This window comes from Pogona vitticeps, chromosome 7, assembly GCF_051106095.1.
Source record: "Pogona vitticeps strain Pit_001003342236 chromosome 7, PviZW2.1, whole genome shotgun sequence".
NCBI lineage: Eukaryota > Metazoa > Chordata > Lepidosauria > Squamata > Agamidae > Pogona > Pogona vitticeps.
The window spans coordinates 23830214-23850944 of NC_135789.1; the positions used below are offsets into that span (position 1 = coordinate 23830214).

Genomic DNA, 20731 nt, shown 5'->3' on the forward strand with positions numbered 1-20731 from the left:
GACTGCATTGGAATCAATGTAGATGATTGTACATAAAAATAAAAAAATCCGCTGAAAATAAGCCCTAATGCGTTTTTTGGAGCAGAAATTAATATAAGACCCTGACTTATTTTCGGGGAAACATGGTAGTACCATAACATGGTAAAAGGGAAAAAAATGAGAAAGTATTTTCACCATGTCTTACCAGAACCGGCCACCCGAGGGAGCCAGAGACCATGCTATGTATTCTTCAACAAAACAATACATAACATGATCTCTGGCTGCCTCTGGTGGCCAGTTCTGGTAAATACATCATGGAAATCCCTTTTTCTCGATTTTTTTAAAAAATATTTTAGATTCTACATTTTTTTCTTTCGCTATTTTCAGACCGCAGATAAGTGAAACTGTGAATACTGATCCCGTGGTTATAGAAGTCCTACTGTATTTAAAATGTCTGTACCATGCCTTTCTCCTCAAGAGGACCCGAGGTGGCTTGTGAAGCTAGGGAAGAAAGGGAAGGGAAAAGAAAATTAAAGAACGTGTATCTTAGGTAGCAGTGATTATTCAGTTCTTTCACTTTTCCCGACAGATCCTCAAAATGGCTAGTGGAGAATGGTCTTAGCCCTCCTTAATGCCTTAGTAGCTGGTGTGTCCGGGGGAGAAGATCTAGGTCTCCATTCAGCTGTTGCTCACCTTCTCCTTTTGTGCCAGCAGTTTCATCATCATCATAATCTTAGAACTGCAGAGCTGGAAGGGATGCTATGGATCGAGTCCAGCTCCTGTGAAGGAGGCATAATGGGGAATCAAACTCTCAACCTTCAGGCTCCATAGCCAGATGGCTAAGCCACTAAGCTACCCATTTGATGTCCATTTCCTCACTGCAAAACACAGGACATATAAGGCTTATAAACCCCACTAATGGTGAATGGGATGTGAAGAATCTATAAGGGTATTGTTCCACCTTGTTTAACCAGTAGCTCATTGACTTGCTATGGAGACACCTTAGAATTTGGTCCTCTTTTACCCATTTGTCCAAAGGCAGTGCACCTTCCTATTATAGACAATCTGTCATTAGAAGAAATAATTCCTTAATGGTTGAAAGCATCTGAGTGCACAGCAAACGCTTTGCTCACCATGGCCCGTCCTTCTGACTGATCCCCAGGGGAATAACAACAGTTTGAGATCTACCTCCTGCCCATCCTTCATGCATTGATTCGCAAGGACATAAAACAACAGGGAGAAAGGGTGCCCCCCCCTTTGCTTTTCCAGATGCAGGACTGAAGATTTTCTCTCCAGGCAGCAAGCTTTCATGTCTTCAGTGTCAGCTGTCAGCTCTAATACCTTCACCGTTTCCTTTAATCTGTGCTGAAATGTGACTCTGAAAGGGGTAACTTTGAAAGCTCTCCTCTTATCCTCTGTGAGTCACTGCCAGGCCCGATCCTGCTCTGCAGAAGACGGCGCTGGGATGACTCTGGAGGGAAAAGGGCCAGATGGAAGCAGAGACAGGGAAAGACGCGTGGATCGTGTTTGGATGGATTGAGGCTGGGGCGAGGAGTCGGATTAGCGTTGGGTTTTTGTTGTGGTTACAGTTCGGGGGGGGGTCAGGGTTCGGCTTAGGATCAAATTCTTTGCCAACCTGTTAGGGAGAACTGTGTACAAACCACACATCTGCGGGGGGGGGCAATTTAACGGGACGTATTCCAATCACGCGAACCTTAAGAGATGAAGAAGCGGGAATGGTTTCAGGGGGTGTGAACCCCAAAGCAAGAACCCCACACAGGAAGCCCAGAGCAAAATTAATCAGTCACTTTTATTCGGAATCACCAGAAAATAATTCATCTATGATGTAGTAGGAAACCGATATCAGATCATCCAAATGCATTCTTGAAAGAGCCGGGTAAGTCGCTCCATTATTGGGTCAAAGCCTCTGCTGGTAAACCTGTGTGCCTGAACCGTACCCCCCCCCTCCCCTCTGCAGGCGGAGACTCGTGTAACTTTTAAAAAAATAAACAAATACATCCCTGCATCTGGAAAGTTAGTCTCTCAAGGAGAAAGCTGGAAGATAGCCTTTTCTCCCTTGCAAGCTAGTTTTCTATGGACAAGGAGATCCTTTTGTATAAGGGCCCCTTCTGCAGTGTTCGATAGAGCCGGAATATAGCCTTTATACCTCGGCAGCAAAGAGGGTTAAGATGCCTAGGTCCCATCCCGTCTCTTAAAATGAGTTAGGAACGCTGGCTTCACTTTATGTCTTATACATCAAACAAGGAAGACCATCTAGTGGTGAAGGCAGCTGTCTTTCGCTGCAGCCCTTCAGCCACGGAGGTCCCCCAAAAGCTGAGCCTGTGTGGTCTGGTTAGCTTTCGGTGGCTGGAGATAGGGTGCATAAAGCCAGGTGGGATTCAGTGGGAGGTTCTGTATTTTCCATCACCCACCATAAGCCCTCGGGGATGAGGTGGTGCTGTACAGAAAAGAACATCCATATCTCCCCCTGACACCATAACGGTTCATAGGTTTTGTGAATTTCTGTGGAATGAGGTTGTGTTTTTTTTTGATGCATGGAATGGTACATAGAATTCCCGGGGGGGAGAGGAGAAATGCATTTTTTGGGGGAGGGGTCGTGGACAAAAAATATCCTTCGGGAACTTAAATGGAGCAAATCAGGGCGGTGTGTTTGATTTAGACAGATTCTGAACGACTCGCGCAGTCAGCCTAATTGGGACCCATCCGGGGAGATCCAGAGCGAAGTGGAATGGCCGGCTTTGATTTCAAGGTGGAGCAAATCACATTTGCAAATTTATTTTAATCCAGAGCCCGAGTCAACCTGGATGGGGATATAAATTATTTTGGCTCGGTTCCCTCCCTCCTCCTCCTCCTCCTCCTTTTGAAAAGCAGGTTTTCAAGGTGCTCCGTGCGCCCGCCCCCGGATGGGTGGAAAAATAAAAAAAGACAGGGGTACTTTTGTTTCCCATTGCAAGCCCATGGGAAGTGTGGGCCTTGATGTGGATCGAGGGGGCAGGCAGGATCGGAACAGACTCAACCGTGTTACAACCATGAGCTGCAGGGCATAAAAGACTGTGCTAGAGTAGAGGACAATATGGTTGAATCCAGCTGTTGATTGTCTCACAAGAATAAACCTATAAGAAAAAGTAGTATTTGCCGAAGGCTCAACTTCCCACAAGTAATCCAATGGGTCTACTCTAGTCCAAACAAGCACCAGGATGGAGGCCACGATCTCGTTCGCTCTTGGTTCCTTTGGCTGCCCCAAGCTAACACAGCGACTGCCCCAGGGAAAATAAAAAGGGAAATAATTCAATAAACTAGGAAAATAGGAAACGGACGATAAAACCAAAGAGGGTCACCACCGCTGTAGAGGTTGGCCCTTGGGAAACCCCCCTAAAGGGTAACAGTAGATGCCTCCAGCAGGTTTTACGGGAAGAACATGCAGACACAGCCAGCATGCCTTGTAAACGTGAGATGTTTTGATTTCCTGGACTACAAAGCCCATAATTCTCTTTATCAGAGTTCTACCCGGCAAAAAGGCAGACATCTCATTCGACTCGGCTGGGAGGCATTGAGGCCTAGCTAGGCCTAGCTTCCTGTTTAGAAAGAAAGCTCCCAGCTTGCACTGGGGCAGGAACAGGAAGCTTGGGCGCAGCTCGGCCTAGCTCGGCCTCAAAGCTTTTCAATGTAGGCCTTTCCTCCCAGGCGAGCTCCTATTTACATGCCGGAAAGCGTAGAGACATCAAAATGGAGAATTATGAGCTTTCTAGCCCCCCAAAACCCCCCCCAAAACAAAACCCATCTCTAATGCCTCGCCCATATATTTTTATTGTGTGCTCAAAATGGGCTGCGGTGATTTGTTGTGTTAGGCCAAGGACAACCCCAGAGTGCACACCTCCAGGAAAAACTTCAATGTACTTTCGTCTCAGAAACAAAACCAATCCGCTTGCAGCTTCTACCATCTCTATGGCTTCTTCGCTTGGTCCAGGTTTCTCTCTCCCCCCCCCCCCAATCTAACTCCCATCCTCCTGGGCCTTCAAAAGCCCTCTCCATCCCTCACGTATCATATTCCCTCCGAACCCTGGAAGCTGGTGATCCCGATATAGCCACAGCGGAAGTGAAACCTTTCCGGGTTTTACTCCCACTTTGACAGGAGGCGAGGCAAACTTTCTCAATAGCTCAAGAGTCCCAGAGTTTTGGAGAGCTCCTTCAAAGTTTGAACTAAAATCCGGAAAGGACTCACAACGCCATCTGCCTCTAACCCTCCACTACCCCTTGGCAAGTGTAGGCCCAAGAAAGAGATTTTGCTGCCTGACACAAAGGACAACCTCCCACCCCTTTTCCACACGTGAAACCTGACTGGGCTGGTAAGCAAATCTTTCCTCAATGGGACAGTGCCTCGAAAACCCGGCTCAGGCAGCAGAGGAACCTGAGAGGAACAGATTATGTGCCGTCTCCCGCCTCTCTCTACCTTATGATAGGGCCGGCTCTGTCATCGGTATCGCTGAGCCAGGACGCAAGTGACTGCAAACCGCAGGGAATTCCACCTAGAAATTCTAAAATTCTCGTCCTCATTTGCACCTCCACATTTTCTCCTTATTCCCAAACTATTTGTGCCACCTGGCAAATTTCTGGAGCACATCCAGAGGCGCCCCCCACCACCACCCCCATCCACATCCATTTTGGAAAGGTTTCCTAGTATCCTCTGATCCGTGATCCAGGCCGGAGCAAAAGGCCTCTCGGATTTGGGAAAGGAAATCAATCAATCAATCAATCAATCAATCAATCAATCAATCAATCAATCAAGCAAGCAAGCAAGCAAGCAAGCAAGCAAGCAAGCAATCAGACACCCCAGGCTCTCCTCTCTGGGCGGACTGCTCCCGAAAGCTAACAGAAACCAGAATGGAACCAAAATGGAGGGAAGAAAATACCCAAGATGGGCTCCGTGGGACCAGCAGGTGCTTCCTTTGAAGACGGGGGGCGCTCGGGGGTGGCTCCCCTGCGCTTTCGAACCGCAAGAAGGTCCATATACAAATGGCAAGGGTCGGGAGGGATTGAAGGAAATCCCCCCCCCCATACAAAGGGGTGTGTGTGTGTGTGTGTGTGTGTCAGTCATGAGGGCCTCACATGATGGTGCACCGGTTCCTCCTCAGGGCCCCCTGGAAGCGGATGGCGGTGTGCACGTGCTTGCAGCGGGCGCAGCCGACGCTCTTGAGGAGTTCGCTGAAGAGCAGGAGAATGTGCCAGTTGTACTTGGCCGAACACTCGATGTAGCCGCATTTCCAGGTCTTCTTCACCAGGTTGGAGACGTTCCAGCGGGGGATCACCCTCCCTTTCTGAAGGTCCCGCTTGTTCCCCACGATGATGATGGGTGCCTCCGAGGTGCCGATTACCCTGCCAGTGGGGGTAGAAAAAAATGGGGGGGTGAGGGGGAGAAGGGGAGAGAACCCTACCAGTGATTTGGTGAATATAACCCCAAAGAGAACCTGGTTATTCTTACAAGCGGTAGTTGGTGTCGACTCCGGGTTCTTGGGGGCGAGGAATCCAGACCAGGTTTTACTCCTCCTTTATACAGGCTCTCCATGGTGCTGAAAACCATGGAGTTTCAGCACCATGGAGAGCTTCCGGGAAGACCATCGTGGCCGTGACGTGAGAGTCCCCAGCTCCCATGATCACAGAGTCCACTTCTGATTCAATAAAAACTAGTTGTTGAATGACCCTCAAAACTGGGGTCTGTTTTAAAAGGAAAATTGCCCCCTCTCTTAGAGGATTCTGGAGTGGCAAGTCTTCTCTTTTTGATGGTGGGATTTTTACAAAAGGAGTTGTGGGACCCATTCCCCTCAAAAACCTTGGAGGTCACATGATTTCTGTCCTCTGTTCTGGCTCCTGGATTGACCTCGTGACTCATTCTCTGAAGTCTTACTGTCTCCTTTTCTCTATCCTGTTTTAATCTATAGCCCCTGAAGCATTACACTTTGAGAGACGTGTCCACCCACAGGCCCCTGGCCCCCCCCACAAGCCTGCTCTGAGGGTGCATTGGAGCTTCGTATCAGCAAACGATGAGCTGAGCCCGAGAGGGGGTTGATGGAGAAGTACGAACACAAATGAGTTAAAAACCAGGAAATCCGACAGCTAGATGGTTTTGGTCACACCCTGAGAAGCGGAAAAGCGCAGATTGTTACAGCTGATCCTTCAAGGTAAGAACAGTCGGGTTGTTAAGAGCCCGGGGATACATGGTGGGATAGAGAGGGGCGGCTATGAAATCCAGGAGAAAAAGCCAGCTGCCCCCGGACGTATGGGCGCATGAGGAAATCAGCTTTCTTTGCCTAACAGTAGGGACAGCTAGGAGCAGTAGAACATCTGCTTTCAAAGCTGTGCAGCACACACCGTTCCAAGCTTGGAGGGCAGGTGGCCAATCCACCTCGGGGTTGAGGCCGAACTTTAGAGGAGCTGTGGCTGAACTGGGCTTCAGGGCAGGGTTTCAGCACCTCGGAGAGCTCCCGGAAAGTTCAGGTCAGATTGTGTAGCTCTGAAAAAGCAGAGCTTCTCACAAGCACTACTTGGTGGAGCATAGCGGAAAAATCCCAGAGCCCCCAGCGCTCAGCATCTGCTACCTGAGCTGTTTCCTCACTCTGCCCTGTGGTAGGGCCGGCCTTGCTTTTTGTCCTCACTCTTGCAAGAATGGATTGCAGAGGTCCAGGGTGGATGAGCAGGGGCTGTGGACTCCCATTCAGTGGGGGGGAGAGGGAAGGGGCAGCCGATCCGGGATCGAGTCCGAACTTTAAAAGAGTGAGGAGACGCCACTTTTTCTTACCTTGTTTCCAAGATCTGCTGCCTAATGGTTTTGACATACTCAAAGCTGTCAAAACAACAGATGTCATAGACCAGGATGTAGGCATGAACACTCCGGAGGCCTCGGCAGCAAACATCGGCCCACTCCTGAAAAGACATGGCAGAGAGACCGGGATGGATCGGGGGGGGGGGACGACAGACGACACACAGCGGCTGAGCGGCTCCCTGCCCCCCCCGTCCCGGATTTCAGTCCGAGAAAAGGTGCTCGCTCGCTTTCAGAAACCCAGTTCTGCAAGGGTAAATGCACGTGTCAGATTGCAAAGCACCCCCCCCCGTGCTTTTAACTAGCCAAAAACATGAAGGGGAAAGAGAAACAGCAGAAAAAACCCACACCCTCCTGGTTTCTCTCGGCAGATTTTACCCTTGAAGAGGAAAAGAAAAGAAAAAAAAATATTTTATTTATTTCTTATATTCATATGCCGCCCCATGAGTGCAATGCACTACAGTAGGGCCTCTGTATCTGGGCAGCATCAGTCCTAAGCCCTCCACAGATGCTTCAAAGCACCGAATGCTATTTTAATATTTCCGGACCGTGGATAAGTGAATCAGCGGATACCGGTCCCGTGGATAATGGAGTCCTACTGTATTTTGGGTGGTTTTCAGCAATCCAAAACATGGATTGTCACAACTGATCATTCCGTGTTTAAAAAAAATGATAGGAAACCAGCCTGCTGTCTCCATCACTGACTTCCTGGGAAGGAGACAGAGCGCTTTGGACCCAACCCCCGGGCGTTGTTAAGGCAACAGCATTTGCTTCTTCCAGCCTCCCTCCCCTCCTCCCGAGGTTCCCTCCCCATCTGTGACACCACAGAAGCTAAACCAATGATCAACAGGATGTGAAGTGACATCACAGAAGGCCACCCAATCACAGTTGGGACTCTCTGGGGTCTTCCTATGGAGGACATAGTATTGGCTTGGTGGTGCCCATGGTTTTGGCTATTGAAAAAGAAGACAGACCAAAAGGAATGGTTAAGGGAGCTTTGTGGCTGCCCTCCCCATCAGTATTGCCACCTGAGGCAGTTTTCACACTGGTCCTAACAGCAAGGCCACAACAAAAATCATAAAAGCTAATATTTTAGGGCTTGGGGGCAGCTGTTTGCTCTTATGAGAGGTCAAAGGAGGTGACAAATCCACTCCGGGTTTTGGACTGAACCTTACAAGAGCTGTCTAGTAAATGCTGAACGGTGTCCCCAACCTCCAACAGGCTCCACCCTATTGAGACTCCCTTTAAAGATGAGACAAAAACCCGGAATGGATTCACCGCCCCCATGACATTGGGAGTCACCAGAGGGAGAAAGGAGAGACAGACCTCTTGGGTGGGATTCTGATTCAAACCCCAACATAGTAACCCCATTTCTTCACTGGGGGATGAAGGGGGGAGAGAATTTTGCTCATCCTCAAACTAAGTTCTCAATTGAAACACTGTCCCGAGGGGAAACGGAAAACCTGGAGCGATCCTGTTTTTCATTCTGTCGGCCGTCCTACTCAGATATGACAAAACTGACAGAAAAATGGAATATTTGTTGTTCAGCACGGTAGAGTCACCTCCAACGTACGCGGTGACCCTATGAATGACTAAACTCCTCTCCTCTCAACAGCCCTGCCTAACCGGGCCTCCTGAGTCACCAAATGGGTGGCACTTTCGTGGCCTAATTCGAACTCCCAACCTTCTTCGCCAGCATCTTCACCAAAGCCCTGTCCGAGGTACTGAAGCCTGTTCCCCCCGCCCCAAAATTGGTCCAGCAACGTGGAGAATGCCTGTAAAGTTACATGCTGCTAAATTTCCTTTGCTGACAGTAGCAACGTAATGAAGACCCTTTCATTTTCTATTCCATTTGTCCGCTATCTTCCCGCCCACAGACTTGAGGCACAACGCAAGATGGTCGTCTTTCCCTCCCTTTCTCCTCACAACGGCCCTGTGAGGTGTGGTCCAGGAGAGAAAAGCAAAAAACAAACAAACAAACAAAAAACAGACAAGCCCAGGGTCACTTAATCTGTTTCATGGTTCTTACTACTTAATAATAATAATAATAATAATAATAATAATAATAATAATAATAATAATAATAATAATAATAATAATAATAATAATAATAATAATAATAATAATAATAATAATAATAATAATAATAAATTGCAGAGCTAGAAGGGAACCCTATATCATGATCATCCAGTCCCGGCCATCAAAGAGGCCCCGTGAGGGATTCGAACTCCTGACCGCTGGCCCCGCAGCCAGAGACCTCACCCCCTGAGCGATCCAAAGCTATAACCACTACATGCCACTACTTTTCACAAAAGGCACATCTGAGGGCTCTCTGCCTAGAGAACCACCAGAGCCCAAATCGACCTGACAGCACACAACAGCAATAATATAATTAAAATTATTATTAATATAATAATTATATTATTGATGTTGCCAGACCGCTAGGCTGCCTAGCCCATCGGAGGAAATCCGGGTTTTAAATGTGACCTTCTCCCGCTGCTCTCTTCTATTCTGCCTCTCACCCATCCTTCTAGTTATTTTCCCCCCCCTCTTTCTTCCAGCGGCCTCCATCTGCTTTCCTTCCCACCCACCCACCCCCACCTCCCGCCTTTCAAGGCATGGGCCCAATTTAGTGCCTCACCACCCGTATGGCGGCGATGACAATTTATCCCTTGCTATTTCCGTCTGTCTCATGCACTGACCTTTCTTTCCCGCACGCAAAGTGGCGCCGTCCTCTTCCTCCTTTCCAGAGGGCTGTTCAGTGATTCTCCTCCCCCCCCCGATCCACCTTCCCAGACCCTGGACAGAGGACGCGGGCGCACAGAGATATCTTTCTCTAAACCGTCCCCCTTCAATGCAGGCTAAGACATTTCGCTGCCCGAGGATGGAAAAAGAAAGCCCTCAACCATACGCGCAAATGCCTGAGTCAAGGAACACTGACCCCCTCTCTTCACGGCAATAATAAAAATGTACAGACAAGGACTACAAAGCTCAGAATTCTCTGCCCAGCCTAGCCCTGGGGGAGGCCTGGGGCTGCCCAGCCTAGCCCTGGGTGAGGCCTGGGGGGGCTGCCTTGCCAGTGAGGTGGTGAAGGGGAAATGGGATTTATTTTGAGGGTTGTGAGAGCGTTCCGAAGTGCCAAGCCCATTTGGAGGGAGGGAGGTTCAGTATGGCAGACAGCTTCTGTGATGTTCGGACTAAAATCCGGTACAGATTCCTTGCCCCACTGGCAAGGGAGCCACCAGCATGGCAGTCTTTAAAAAGATAAGACAACGCTCCAGCCTTTCCATATCCTGAAAGTTGGATCCTAACTCGAACATGAGTGCATCATCACCTCATCTCCCTCCACCTCTCTGAGCTTCCAAACCTGAACTATCTCTGGAGGTAAAAAAGAAAATGATGCAACTGAGGCTGTCCTACTTTGGGCACATCCTGAGAAGGCAGGATTCTCTGGAGGAGACAATAATTTTTGCAAAAGTGGAAGGCAGGAGGAAAAGAGGAAGACCAGATGTGAGATCCATTTGGGTAGAAAGCCAAACCAAACCAGGATTGTGGGCCCAGTGCTATCTCTCTGGGACAGGATTCCCCTGGAGACGGTAGTAGAAACACCAGTTTGCACAGGAGAGTTAAGAGTCCTGCTCAGGATGGCATCTTTCCTGCACAGGATTCTTCGGAAAGAATCCAGAACCCTCTTTCACAGGATACTAGACAAAGAATCTTAGAGAGAGAACACAGGTGTTTCAGGACACACCGACTTACCTGCAAAGTATTTACCGGAAAAGAGGTGATGGGTGGGAAGTCCATAATCTGCAGGTCGTGGACGTGGCCGTTCATGACCACAGCGGGCAGGTAGACCCGTCGGGCTTTGGTGGGGACGCAGACCTCGTTGAACTCGTTGTAAAGGAACTGGCGGACGATGGCGCTCTTCCCGACCCCTTGAGCACCCAGCACAGCCACTTTGAACGTTGTCACCATGCCTCCCGGCCGTGGCCCCCGTGCGCGACGTGGCGATCGGCTCCTCGGCGCAGCCCGCTGCCTTTGCCCTGCCAGGAAGGCCCCCGGGCTGCATATTCCGGCAGCGGTGGAATCAGCCACAGTCAGGAACCATCGCTTCGCCACCGGCTCAGCCTGTCACTGGGGGACCGAGACGGAGGGTGTCAGAGTTACAATAAAGCCTCTCTAGCCACGGGGGATCGGTTCCAAGACACACACACCCCTGCGGATGCTGAGATATGCAGAAGATAGCAAGCACTAATAGAACAGCAAATACGACCTAGCATGCGGCCATAAAGTTCAGACTAAAACCCCCCACGGATGCTGAGCTATGCGGATTATAGCAAATGCTAAAAGAATAGCAAGCACTACATGGTCTCTGGCTCCCTCTTGTGGCCAATTCTAGTAAGAACAAAATGGAAACATACTGTATTTTTCTGTGTATAAGATGCCCCCATGTATAAGACACCCTCCACTTTTCTAAACCAAAAGTAAGAAATCTAAGTGGGACTTAGGAAGTGTAGGGGGGAAAGGGATCAAAGCCCTACAGGATCACTTTGATCCCTGCTTTCCCCTCCACTTGTTTTTTCTCTCTCCTCAGCTTACTTCCATGTATCAGACGACCTTCAATTTTTATTCTAAAGATTTTAGACAAAAGTATAGTCTTATACACAGAAAAATACGGCATATCTCTAGCAAACACCGTACTTAGAAGGAGAGCAGCCATTCTTTAATTCATGGCAATTAGCTGCCACGGTTTATGCAGTTATACGATGCAGGGGGTAAATCCTCAAATGGATCCAAGGCCATTTTATATCAAAGTCTGTGTCCTCAAAAATGTGGGCAGCATCCTCAGTGTGGAAAACCAATGAAGCAAAAAGCAGGACAACCAGCATTCGCTTTTTCCAGCCTGCCCCTCTCTAGAAATGTTCAACTACAACTCCCATTATCTGGTGGGTGCTGGGAATCGTAGTCTACGATGACTGACTTAGACATTGGATGTATCACAACATAAATCTTATTAAAAGAATTTGTTCAGAGCAGAGTAGAGACTGTCTTTATGGATAGCTCAGTGGGCTAGGTCTCTGGTTGGGAGTTCGATTCCCCTGAGGAGCCTCTTTGATCTCTACAGGATCCCTTCCGGCATTGCCGTTCTAAGATGAGGATGATGATAATTATGAAAGTTGTTGTTTTTGAAAGAAAGCTGTTGTTGCCAAATGATTTTTAAAAAAAACAAAAACGAGGCCGATGTCGTTTTGAAAAAGATCTGAACAAGCCCGCGGTGATTTCTCACAACAAAATGTGGAGGAATTCTGCAGCCTGACTTCAACCTGCTGTGAAACAGCTGTAAAAGATACAGAAATAAATGCGGGAGCCACCCCTCTGTTCGCTGCAGGGCAAGCCGCTGTGGAGCATCGGCCTGTCATTTCTCTTGTTAGAGGCAGAGGAGCCCCGGCTGAGAAAAGAAGTGGCAATTTTTCAGCTGCCTCCTCGCTTCTGCTCCCCTCCGGCCATGGATGGCTTCGCTTCTGGAAATCTAAGTCGGCACTGGAGTTCATTAAGCCCTCTAGTACTTCACTGCCGTTTGTCTCTAATGCAATCTGTTTCTACAGATAGATTTTTCTCCGCGTAATCAAGTCAACGACCTGTTAATTTAGATCGCGGCTGGCAGGATTTCGCTCCCCTCTTTTTCCCACTGGCATAAATCCATTTTTCTTGCCATCGCTTCTAGGCGCTCCCTTTGCTCAAGAGCATCTCAGAGTACAAAGTCTAAGGCCAAGTAGTTAGTTACCTCGGTGTAAATTCTTTGTGTAGCATTGAAGGGGGAAAGTGGGATTCCTCTCTCCATTCCTACCCTTGTTGTAGGCGTTTGAAAGGAAGGCTGGCCTGATGTGAAGGGCAAAAAAAAAATGCCATCTCTTCCTTCCATACCCGTTTGGCACATGGCATATTAAAAGGAACTAATTACAGTGCTCATTATTTTTCAGCACCCAGGTGGCCATTATCGTTATCGGAGTTCTCCAACACATCACGCTTTATTAACGCCCTACATTATCATTGCCAGCAGGGCACACAAACACAGAGTATTAGCCTCTGGTTCCTCCTAGTGGCCGGTTCCAATACTGCATCTTGGAAAGAGGTTTTAAAAATTACCAAAGGAAACACACCTTAAATCTGTCCCGCTGAAAAGCTACTACAGTTTCTATGACTTGGACGTAACTGGAAAGGACAGAAAACACAAAGCCACTTAGAACTGATGAGAAAAGGCCAGAAAAACCAAAATGTCTCTCTAAAAATGTTCCAAAATACCCCTTAAAAGTAACTTTTGAAATAAATCAGACATTATTTGCTTCTTGTTACACCTAAAAAGTAATTTTGAAATTATTAGTTACACTTTTCATTATCCCAGAGTAACTGCAGACAGGGAACTGAATTACTTGGAATTAGTTACTTCTAAGCTCTGTTTCCACATATTGAAGCCTACTAGGATGGCAGATGATTCTTACCTCAGCACTGGGGACAAGATGGAATTCCCCAACAGACAAGAGGAGAGGAAATCAGACTGATCCTCTATCCATCAAAATCCTCCTTTGGCGATGGAGGATGGGCTTCCATGTGACCAAAGCTAGGTCACCAAATAAGGATTTGTCTGAGTATGAGAGAAGGAAGAGAGGCTGATGGGACTAACGAATCCGTTCTGGATTTTAGTCCGAACTCCACAGAAGCCTGTCTGAGCCACAGAACCTAAGCTCAGCACCTGGGACAGTGGCCATAAAGTTCAGACGAAAACCCAAAGTGGATCCACTAAACACACCCCCCCCCGGTGATATGGCAGCCAACAGCTTTCACCACACACCCCCATCCCTTCCCTGTTGCTCCCTTCACATGGAAAGCAATCATCGGAAGAGGAAAACCCCTGCCCACCCCCCATGGAACACAATGGGGAAACTCAAGCCGTGGCGGTCTGGGTCGGAAGGCAGAAGGAGAGCTTCCGAATAAACGTCTTCCCAAGCCGAAAGCATGTTAAGTGTCGGAGAGACGTCGCTCAGGGAGATTCCTGCGCCTGAGAAACCCATCGCTCTAGGAACTCTTTGCTGAAGACCTGAGGCTCCCGCTGTGACACTCACACAAAAACCGCCCTTAAGGACTTTTTAAAGAATGGATTTTTCTATAATTTCTCTTTCTCTCTCCGCAGCTTTCCCGGGACTAGCTGTATTTCCAAGCTATATTTTCATGGGTCGGAATCACGCAGCCCGTCGGTCCTCCAGGTGATTTTGCTGACGTCAGACTACCGTCATCTCCACACTCTGTGGAGTGGGAACAGACTAAGATTCAGGAGTCCTGGGTTCAAATCCAGTCACTCCTTAAATATCTTACTTATCTTGAAAGCTCTGTTATCCAGGCTCTGACTCGATGCACAGAACACAACCAAGGATCTTTCTGAGGCATTTATAGGTTCTCCCTTTCCCATTTTCCTTTTAAATAGGTTTCCCCTTTCTCTAGACATAAATGGTAGCTCTATTTATTATAACTATTATTATTTGTTTTATTTATAGGCTGCATCCGGCCTCCTTCCTCCCAAACTTCAAAAAGATGTTGGAAACATTATTTTTTTTAGAGAAGCATTTAAGGACATCCTCTCCCGAGTCCATTTCTCAGAAAGCCATCCGATCCCGCCATTAGGCTTTAGTTAATTGTTCGTTATTGTGATGTTCATTATGTACGTCCTCGTAGTTCTATTTTTTTTATTTGTTTAATCTTGGGTTGGAGGGGTGGGTTTATGAGTTAATGTCTTCTTCTTTTGAATGTAAACGAGAGCCTAGAGTCATGACTGGCTCTAAGTCAGGCGGTCTATAAATGTTTGAAATAAAATAAAATAAAGTTTAGATTACACCTTTAGGTACTGTTGAACTTCAAAGCTGTGCATGTTGGGTCTTCAAGGGACAGCTCCGATAATCCCTTAGCTGGGAAAGACCAGGAGATGATGGGATTTGTAGTTTTTTAAAATAATTTAAAAAAAAATACATTTCCACATTCCTTTTCCATTTTATAGCTGCCCCAAATAGTGACATTCACGCTGTCTGTCTCTCTCTCTCTCTCCGTATATATATACACGGAGAGAGAGAGAGAGACATATATTACTACATTTATTTATTTAACGTATATGCCGCCCACACCACCCAAAGGTCTCTGGGCGGCTTGCAACAATTTAAATGCAATAAAAAGATAAAACCATTAAAAATACAGTGCTCTAAAAATGGCCATCAGGACCCACAGTTGATATTATTCCAATTAAAAACCTACCTACATATACATTTTATGTACGATTGTCTTGGATATATTCTTGAGTGTGTGTTTGTGATATGCATTCAAGACTAGATACAAGACAATCATTCATAAAATGAATATATTATATTATATGCATATATTGTATCTACATATACCTATGCTTGGGCTATGATGTTGTCATAAACTGCCTGGAGTTCTCTTTTTTTAAAAAAAAAGATACAGGTAGAAACAATAAATAATTTAAATCAAATAACAGATGTTGAACTCTTCGGAGTGGGAGCATGTACTTGGTGAGCATCAGGCGCAAGGGTGATAGTGAGTCCATTTGCTTCCCCCCACCCCCCCACCCTCCAGTCTGATCTTTGATAGCTCTGTAAAAAAACACACACAACATTTTCAGAAGACTGGTCCTATCACCTCTAGTGGGCACAGCCAGGGCTGAGGAATGCTGGGAAACGTAGTTCAGAAGGAAGTGGAAAGGTCAGCTTTGGATGGCCTCGATCCATCCGTGACTCCCTGACAATAACTTTAAAGAGAAGAGCGACTTTGGGAAACAAACGCAGCTCAGCCGCTCAGCCAACCCTCACATCCGTGTGGCGTCCGGTCTCGGCATGCGCAGGCGCATGTGCCAAGCATGTCCATCTATGGGGTCTTATGTGCCAGGGGACCCCCTTCGGGCAAGGAGACCGAGCACACCCCAGGAGCCCGTGAACGCTCCCACGGGGAGGCAGCCGCTCATCTCCAGAAATCATGTGCGTGTCTGGCCAGCATGCGCAGCCTGTAAACACGCACATCTGTCCCCCGTCCCGCCCCTCCAAAGCTCCTGGTGCCAACAAAGTTGGATGGCGCATGGCTACAGGCCTGGATCACAAGACCCTGGGCGCCATCGTCTGAAAGACAACCTGATAATATTACCCTCAAATGCATACTAAGTCAACCAAAAAGTAAAATAAAATAAAATAAAATAAAATAAAATAAAATAAAATAATAATAATAATAATAATAATAATAATAATAATAATAATAATAATAATAATAATGATGATGATGATGATGATGATGATGATGATGATGATGATGATGATGATAATAATAATAATAATAATAATAATAATAATAATAATAATAATAATAATAATAATAATAATAATAATAATAATAATAATAATAATAATAATAATAATAATAATAATAGACTTTAACTATACAAAAAAGGCCATTCTTCTCCATAATTGTCACAGTTAATGGATACGTGGCTATATTCAGTTCTGATACACTCATTTCTGCATGGATTTATAAACAGAACATGACAAGCCGTCTTCAGCCATTAAAGGCACCTTTGTGATACCGGAAGGCTAAGGACGATCCGAGGGTCTGTCCTTCCTTGCCTCCTTCGTTTCGAACTCCTTATGTAAAACCTGAACTTCGGACGATCTACAAGAATTGACCGTGTTTAGAGATTTTTCGCCCTCTGAGGCCCCACGGAGCTTGGGTGGCTTATCGAGCCGTGAATAGGAGGAATTTGCTTAAAATGTGTGTCCTTCTCCCACCCCCCACCCACCCCCGGTTTGGTTAGAAAGTATACTTGAGATTTTGGGGGGGGGGGGTGAGGATGGGATGAGAAGCGGGACTTATCCAAACCTGACCACATATTCCCATGGGGTCCACCTCTGCTGGATGAATGTATACAGAAGCTCCCAAATCAAAGCATTCCCCCTACCGCAAGAGGTTAAAAAAAAAAAGAAACACAGGCCATGGCTCCATGGAGAAGTCTGCCTAGGGCCATTGCTTCGAACGGCTCAGGTCAGCGAGCCAGTCTGTACATGGCTTAGATATTATGATTTGTGGCTTATCTTGGGCAAGCCCGAAATGCACCCTCTATAATATCGTGATGTTCAGAGGTGGCTGTGAAAAGGAGCTATCGGAGGTATTGAATCTTTTCCCCAACCTGTACTCAGCACCCTTGATTTGCTTTTTAAAGTGCGGCTTGAAAACTGGAGCGGATTCACTGCCCCCCCGGAATTGGTGTTGGTGGCCTACACCTAGCCCCCTTCATGGGTCGTAATCCGCACCCTATCCCCTTTGCAACAGTTCGATATCCCCCATCTCTCTTTTCCGGGGGGGGGGCTGGCTTTCTTCTAGAACCTCCCCACGACCCTGGAAGGTAGAACCACCCGAGGGTTTGTGAGGACCTGGCAGCCCCCCGGATGGATCGTGGGGACATTCGAACCCAGGTTCCGGGGTCTTTGCCCGAGATTTCGACCTCTCCGCCACACTGCCCTTCCTTCCCCCGTGCCCTCTAATCCCTAAAACGCATGGGGTGGATTTCTGCTCAGTGGTGTAAATACAAAAACGAGAGAGAGAGAGAGAGAGAGAGAGGCGTGCGTGAGCATGCTAAGAGTGCTCCTCGCCACATGCAAACGACCACGTGGTCCCCATCAGGACAGCATCGAAAGCCAGCCAGGATACCAAGCGTTATCCGTACTGAATTATCTGTGCTCCCTTTAGTATTTCAGGATCTGGGGTCGTTTCGGGAGGGGGGCGGGTGGGTTGGACGAGGCCTCCCTTCTAAAAACCGACCCTGCGGTGTCCCTCATGATCTGTGGGGCAGGTGGGGGGGTCCACCCCGAGGTCCGAAGTCCCAGCTAAACAGCCCCCCCCCGGTGTGGAAACCACCTCACGTTCCCTCCAGTGGAATCCCTTCATGAGTCCAGATGGCCTTATACTGTCCCCCCCACCCCCCAGGCCACGGTCTCTGTACAAAGGCTGAGGGCTGGATCTGGACCCCATTGGCATCATCCTCTTGCCCTCCACACAGGGCCACCCAGCCCGGCGCCTCCCCAGAGCGTCTGCGGCCAAAGGGAAGAGCCAGCCGTGCCCAGGGGTCTTCCTGACTGGAGACACCCACCCCAACATCTGCCCCATCTTATGTTCAGAGGCATGGCCTTCACATTGACCCTTGGGTCCAATCCTGCTCCTCATTCAGGCTTGGCCTCAGGCCTTACACACACACACCCCGGGTTTCTGTGCCCATTCACACTTCATCCCAGATGTGTCCAGATGTCTCCTCCACCCCCTGCACCTCTCCTGCTCCCCCCCCCCGGATCCATCCCACCCCACCCCTCCCAGAAGTCGATTTTAAAAATTTTACCTGGCAGGGCTGCGGCTGGCCAAGGACGCCGTCTCCCCCGAGCGAAATGGCTGGGTGACGTCTCCCGAATCCGTGTGAAAATCGGGGAGGCCGGCTGGCTGCAGAGGCAGGAGAATCTTCCATCCAGTAAGCCCCCCCAGAGCTTGCCAGATCTCGGCCCTTGAGGGGGTACGGCGTGCAGATGTTTGTGTGTGTGTGTGTCCTTTTTTTGGGGGGGGAGGCTGCTGCTGTCAGATCCCAGTGTTTGCAGAAGCCCGGAGGTGGGCAGCTTTTGCTGCTATTTCTGCTCAGGGGATCTGGAGAGGGATCCAGTGATGGAAGCGACAGCCGCTCTCTCGCTGGGTTAAAATAACAGATTTTGCATCCTTGCTCAGATTTGCAAAGAATCTCTCTCACTCTCTCTCTGATTTCCCGGCTGTTCCTGGAACGAGTGGTCTTCCTCTCCTTTTTTCACCCCCCAAGACAGCGAAGCAGGCTAGGAAAGAGAGATGAGGTGCCTCTATGTGTTTGTGTATCTCTCTGTGTGTGTATAAGGGAAGGATCGAGGCTTGTGTGTGTGCGTTGGGGGGGGGTGTCAGGAAATCTCCTGCCTCTGAGAAACCGTCAGGGTCACAGAGCCTGACGTGTTCCCTGCATCTCCGGAGAGAGAGGGAAGGATGCTGAGCCGAGAGAGAGAGAGAGAGAGAGAGAGAGAGACAGAGAGACAGAGAGACAGAGAGAGAGGACCCCCCCAAACCGGGGCACCCCCACCCAGATTCTTTTTTAACCCTGCCTTTCAAATTAGAGAGTTCATTTTGAATATTTAGCTGCTGAAAGCTCCCCTTCTCTTAACCAAGAACTACTAAACAAGGATAGAAACCTGTATTTCTCTCAACCCTTTGGACTACAGGTCCCATCGTCCTTAACCATCGCCTACACTGGGCAGGAGCTTCTGAGAACATCCCAAGGGCGATAGATCTGGGAATGAAAATGAGGCTTCTTTAAGATCTGAACAAGTCGTCAGGCTATGTCAAAGCACAAAAACAGTGAAATAATAATAATAATAATAATAATAATAATAATAATAATAATAATAATAATAATAATAATAATAATAATAATAATGATGATGATGATGATGATGATGATGATGATGATGATGATGATGATGATGATGATGATGATGATGTGCTCTCCGTTCTGATTTATGGCAACCCTTTACAGGGTTTTCCAGGAAGATGATGCTCAGAAGTGGTGTACCATTCCTTTCCTCTAGGGGGAGCCCTGGGACCGTGCAGTCTGCCCCAAGGCCACCCAGGCTGGCTCTTCTCCCAGGAGGCGCCGTGAGGATTCGAACTCCCAACCTCCAACCTAAACCACTGAGCTATCCAGCAGTTCTGTGATAGTAATAATCATTTTAAAACTGCAGAGCTGGAAGGGACTCTATAGAGATCATCCAGTCCAGCCCCTGTCAAGGAGGCCCAGGTCGCAAGGGTAAAACCCTCCTTGAAAATGTCATGTACCCTAATTAGGTCCACCGGAGGTCAGAAATGACTCACAGTTGCCCTTTTAAAATAACTTGCATTTTAAATAACTCATTTCGTCCTGGGTGGAAGACAATCAACAGCTCCTAGAAAGATAGGAATGCTCCCTCCCCCACCAACTCTTTTAAAACCAAGTTCCTTCTGTCAGATTGTGGAGTAAACCTGTCCTCGGAGTACGTAAAACTGTGAATTGACTCTAGAAAGTCATTTTTTAGAAGATGCAGTTATTGGACGCACACCGGGTTTCCAACAGAACTTTAAAGGAGCTATTCAAGGGTGTGAGACCATTCTGCAGTTCGGATTAAAACCTGAGCCGGCTTGCTTCCCACTCCCGTGATTGTCAGCATTGCCAGCCGATCCATCGCGATCTGCGGAAGCCGTCCATTGAACCGTGGCCTGGATGATGCTCTGGCTCCCAGAACATCATTCTGGAAAACAGGAGGTTGTGGTTCGTTTTAACCCAGATGCAGGGGTTTGGGTTAGGGATTTTTCCAATCAGGCCCGGAGATGGTGGGAATCGAACCCGCCACAGTCTTTATACAACACAGAGAGAGGCACTCTTGCCCTATACTACAGTAGGGCACATCCCTCTCTCTCTGTCCCTGGTTACAGCCTCACAAGAAGCCTACGAGGTAGGCCAGGCCGGCGGAGGATGAACCATCAACATCCCCGAATAAATTTCCCAGCTGAGTCGGAACTTGAATCTGGCTCTCAAGTCAGAAGCCAGCTCTCTAACCACTAGGCCATACTGGCCTTGAAGGTGCTCATCGGCACTGCATAAGCAGGACGCCTCCATCCATCAGCCTCTTCTCTTACTACGTACTTTTAGGCTGATGGCAACTTCATTTAATAGCTGGTTCATCCTCCGTTTGCATTCTGACCTGTTATTCGGTGCAAATTTTATGCAAACCTGCAACTTCGTTTTGCCCTTTCCTTAGCAAGCCATTCTCCTTTTTTTAA

General features: G+C 47.9%; 1 protein-coding gene across 2 annotated transcripts; it reads right to left on the minus strand.

The window, feature by feature from the left end:
* Positions 1 to 1770: 1770 nt before the first annotated feature.
* Positions 1771 to 19180, minus strand: RASL10B (RAS like family 10 member B). Of its 2 annotated transcripts, XM_078379444.1 has the most exons (5): positions 14703 to 14903; positions 12976 to 13027; positions 10574 to 10948; positions 6794 to 6918; positions 1771 to 5373 (listed from the first exon to the last, which is right to left on the minus strand). In XM_078379444.1, the coding sequence occupies exons 3-5, from the start codon at positions 10787 to 10789 to the stop codon at positions 5103 to 5105; spliced, it is 612 nt and encodes a 203-aa protein (XP_078235570.1). In that variant the 5' UTR covers positions 10790 to 10948; positions 12976 to 13027; positions 14703 to 14903; the 3' UTR covers positions 1771 to 5102. The 2 variants fall into 2 exon arrangements, with proteins under 2 accessions (XP_078235570.1, XP_072834421.1); XM_072978320.2 differs by lacking the exons at positions 12976 to 13027; positions 14703 to 14903 and adding an exon at positions 18249 to 19180.
* Positions 19181 to 20731: the final 1551 nt, after the last annotated feature.

Bases quoted from the DNA above. Each gene is read 5' to 3' on its own strand.
- RASL10B (XM_072978320.2), bottom strand. From the start codon at position 10,789: ATGGTGACAACGTTCAAAGTGGCTGTGCTGGGTGCTCAAGGGGTCGGG. The intron at 6,919-10,573 runs GTAAGTCGGTGT...ATGTCTTTTCAG, and splicing joins TTCCGGTAAATACTTTGCAG to GAGTGGGCCGATGTTTGCTG. The intron at 5,374-6,793 runs GTAAGAAAAAGT...CCCCACTGGCAG, and splicing joins CAGCAGATCTTGGAAACAAG to GGTAATCGGCACCTCGGAGG.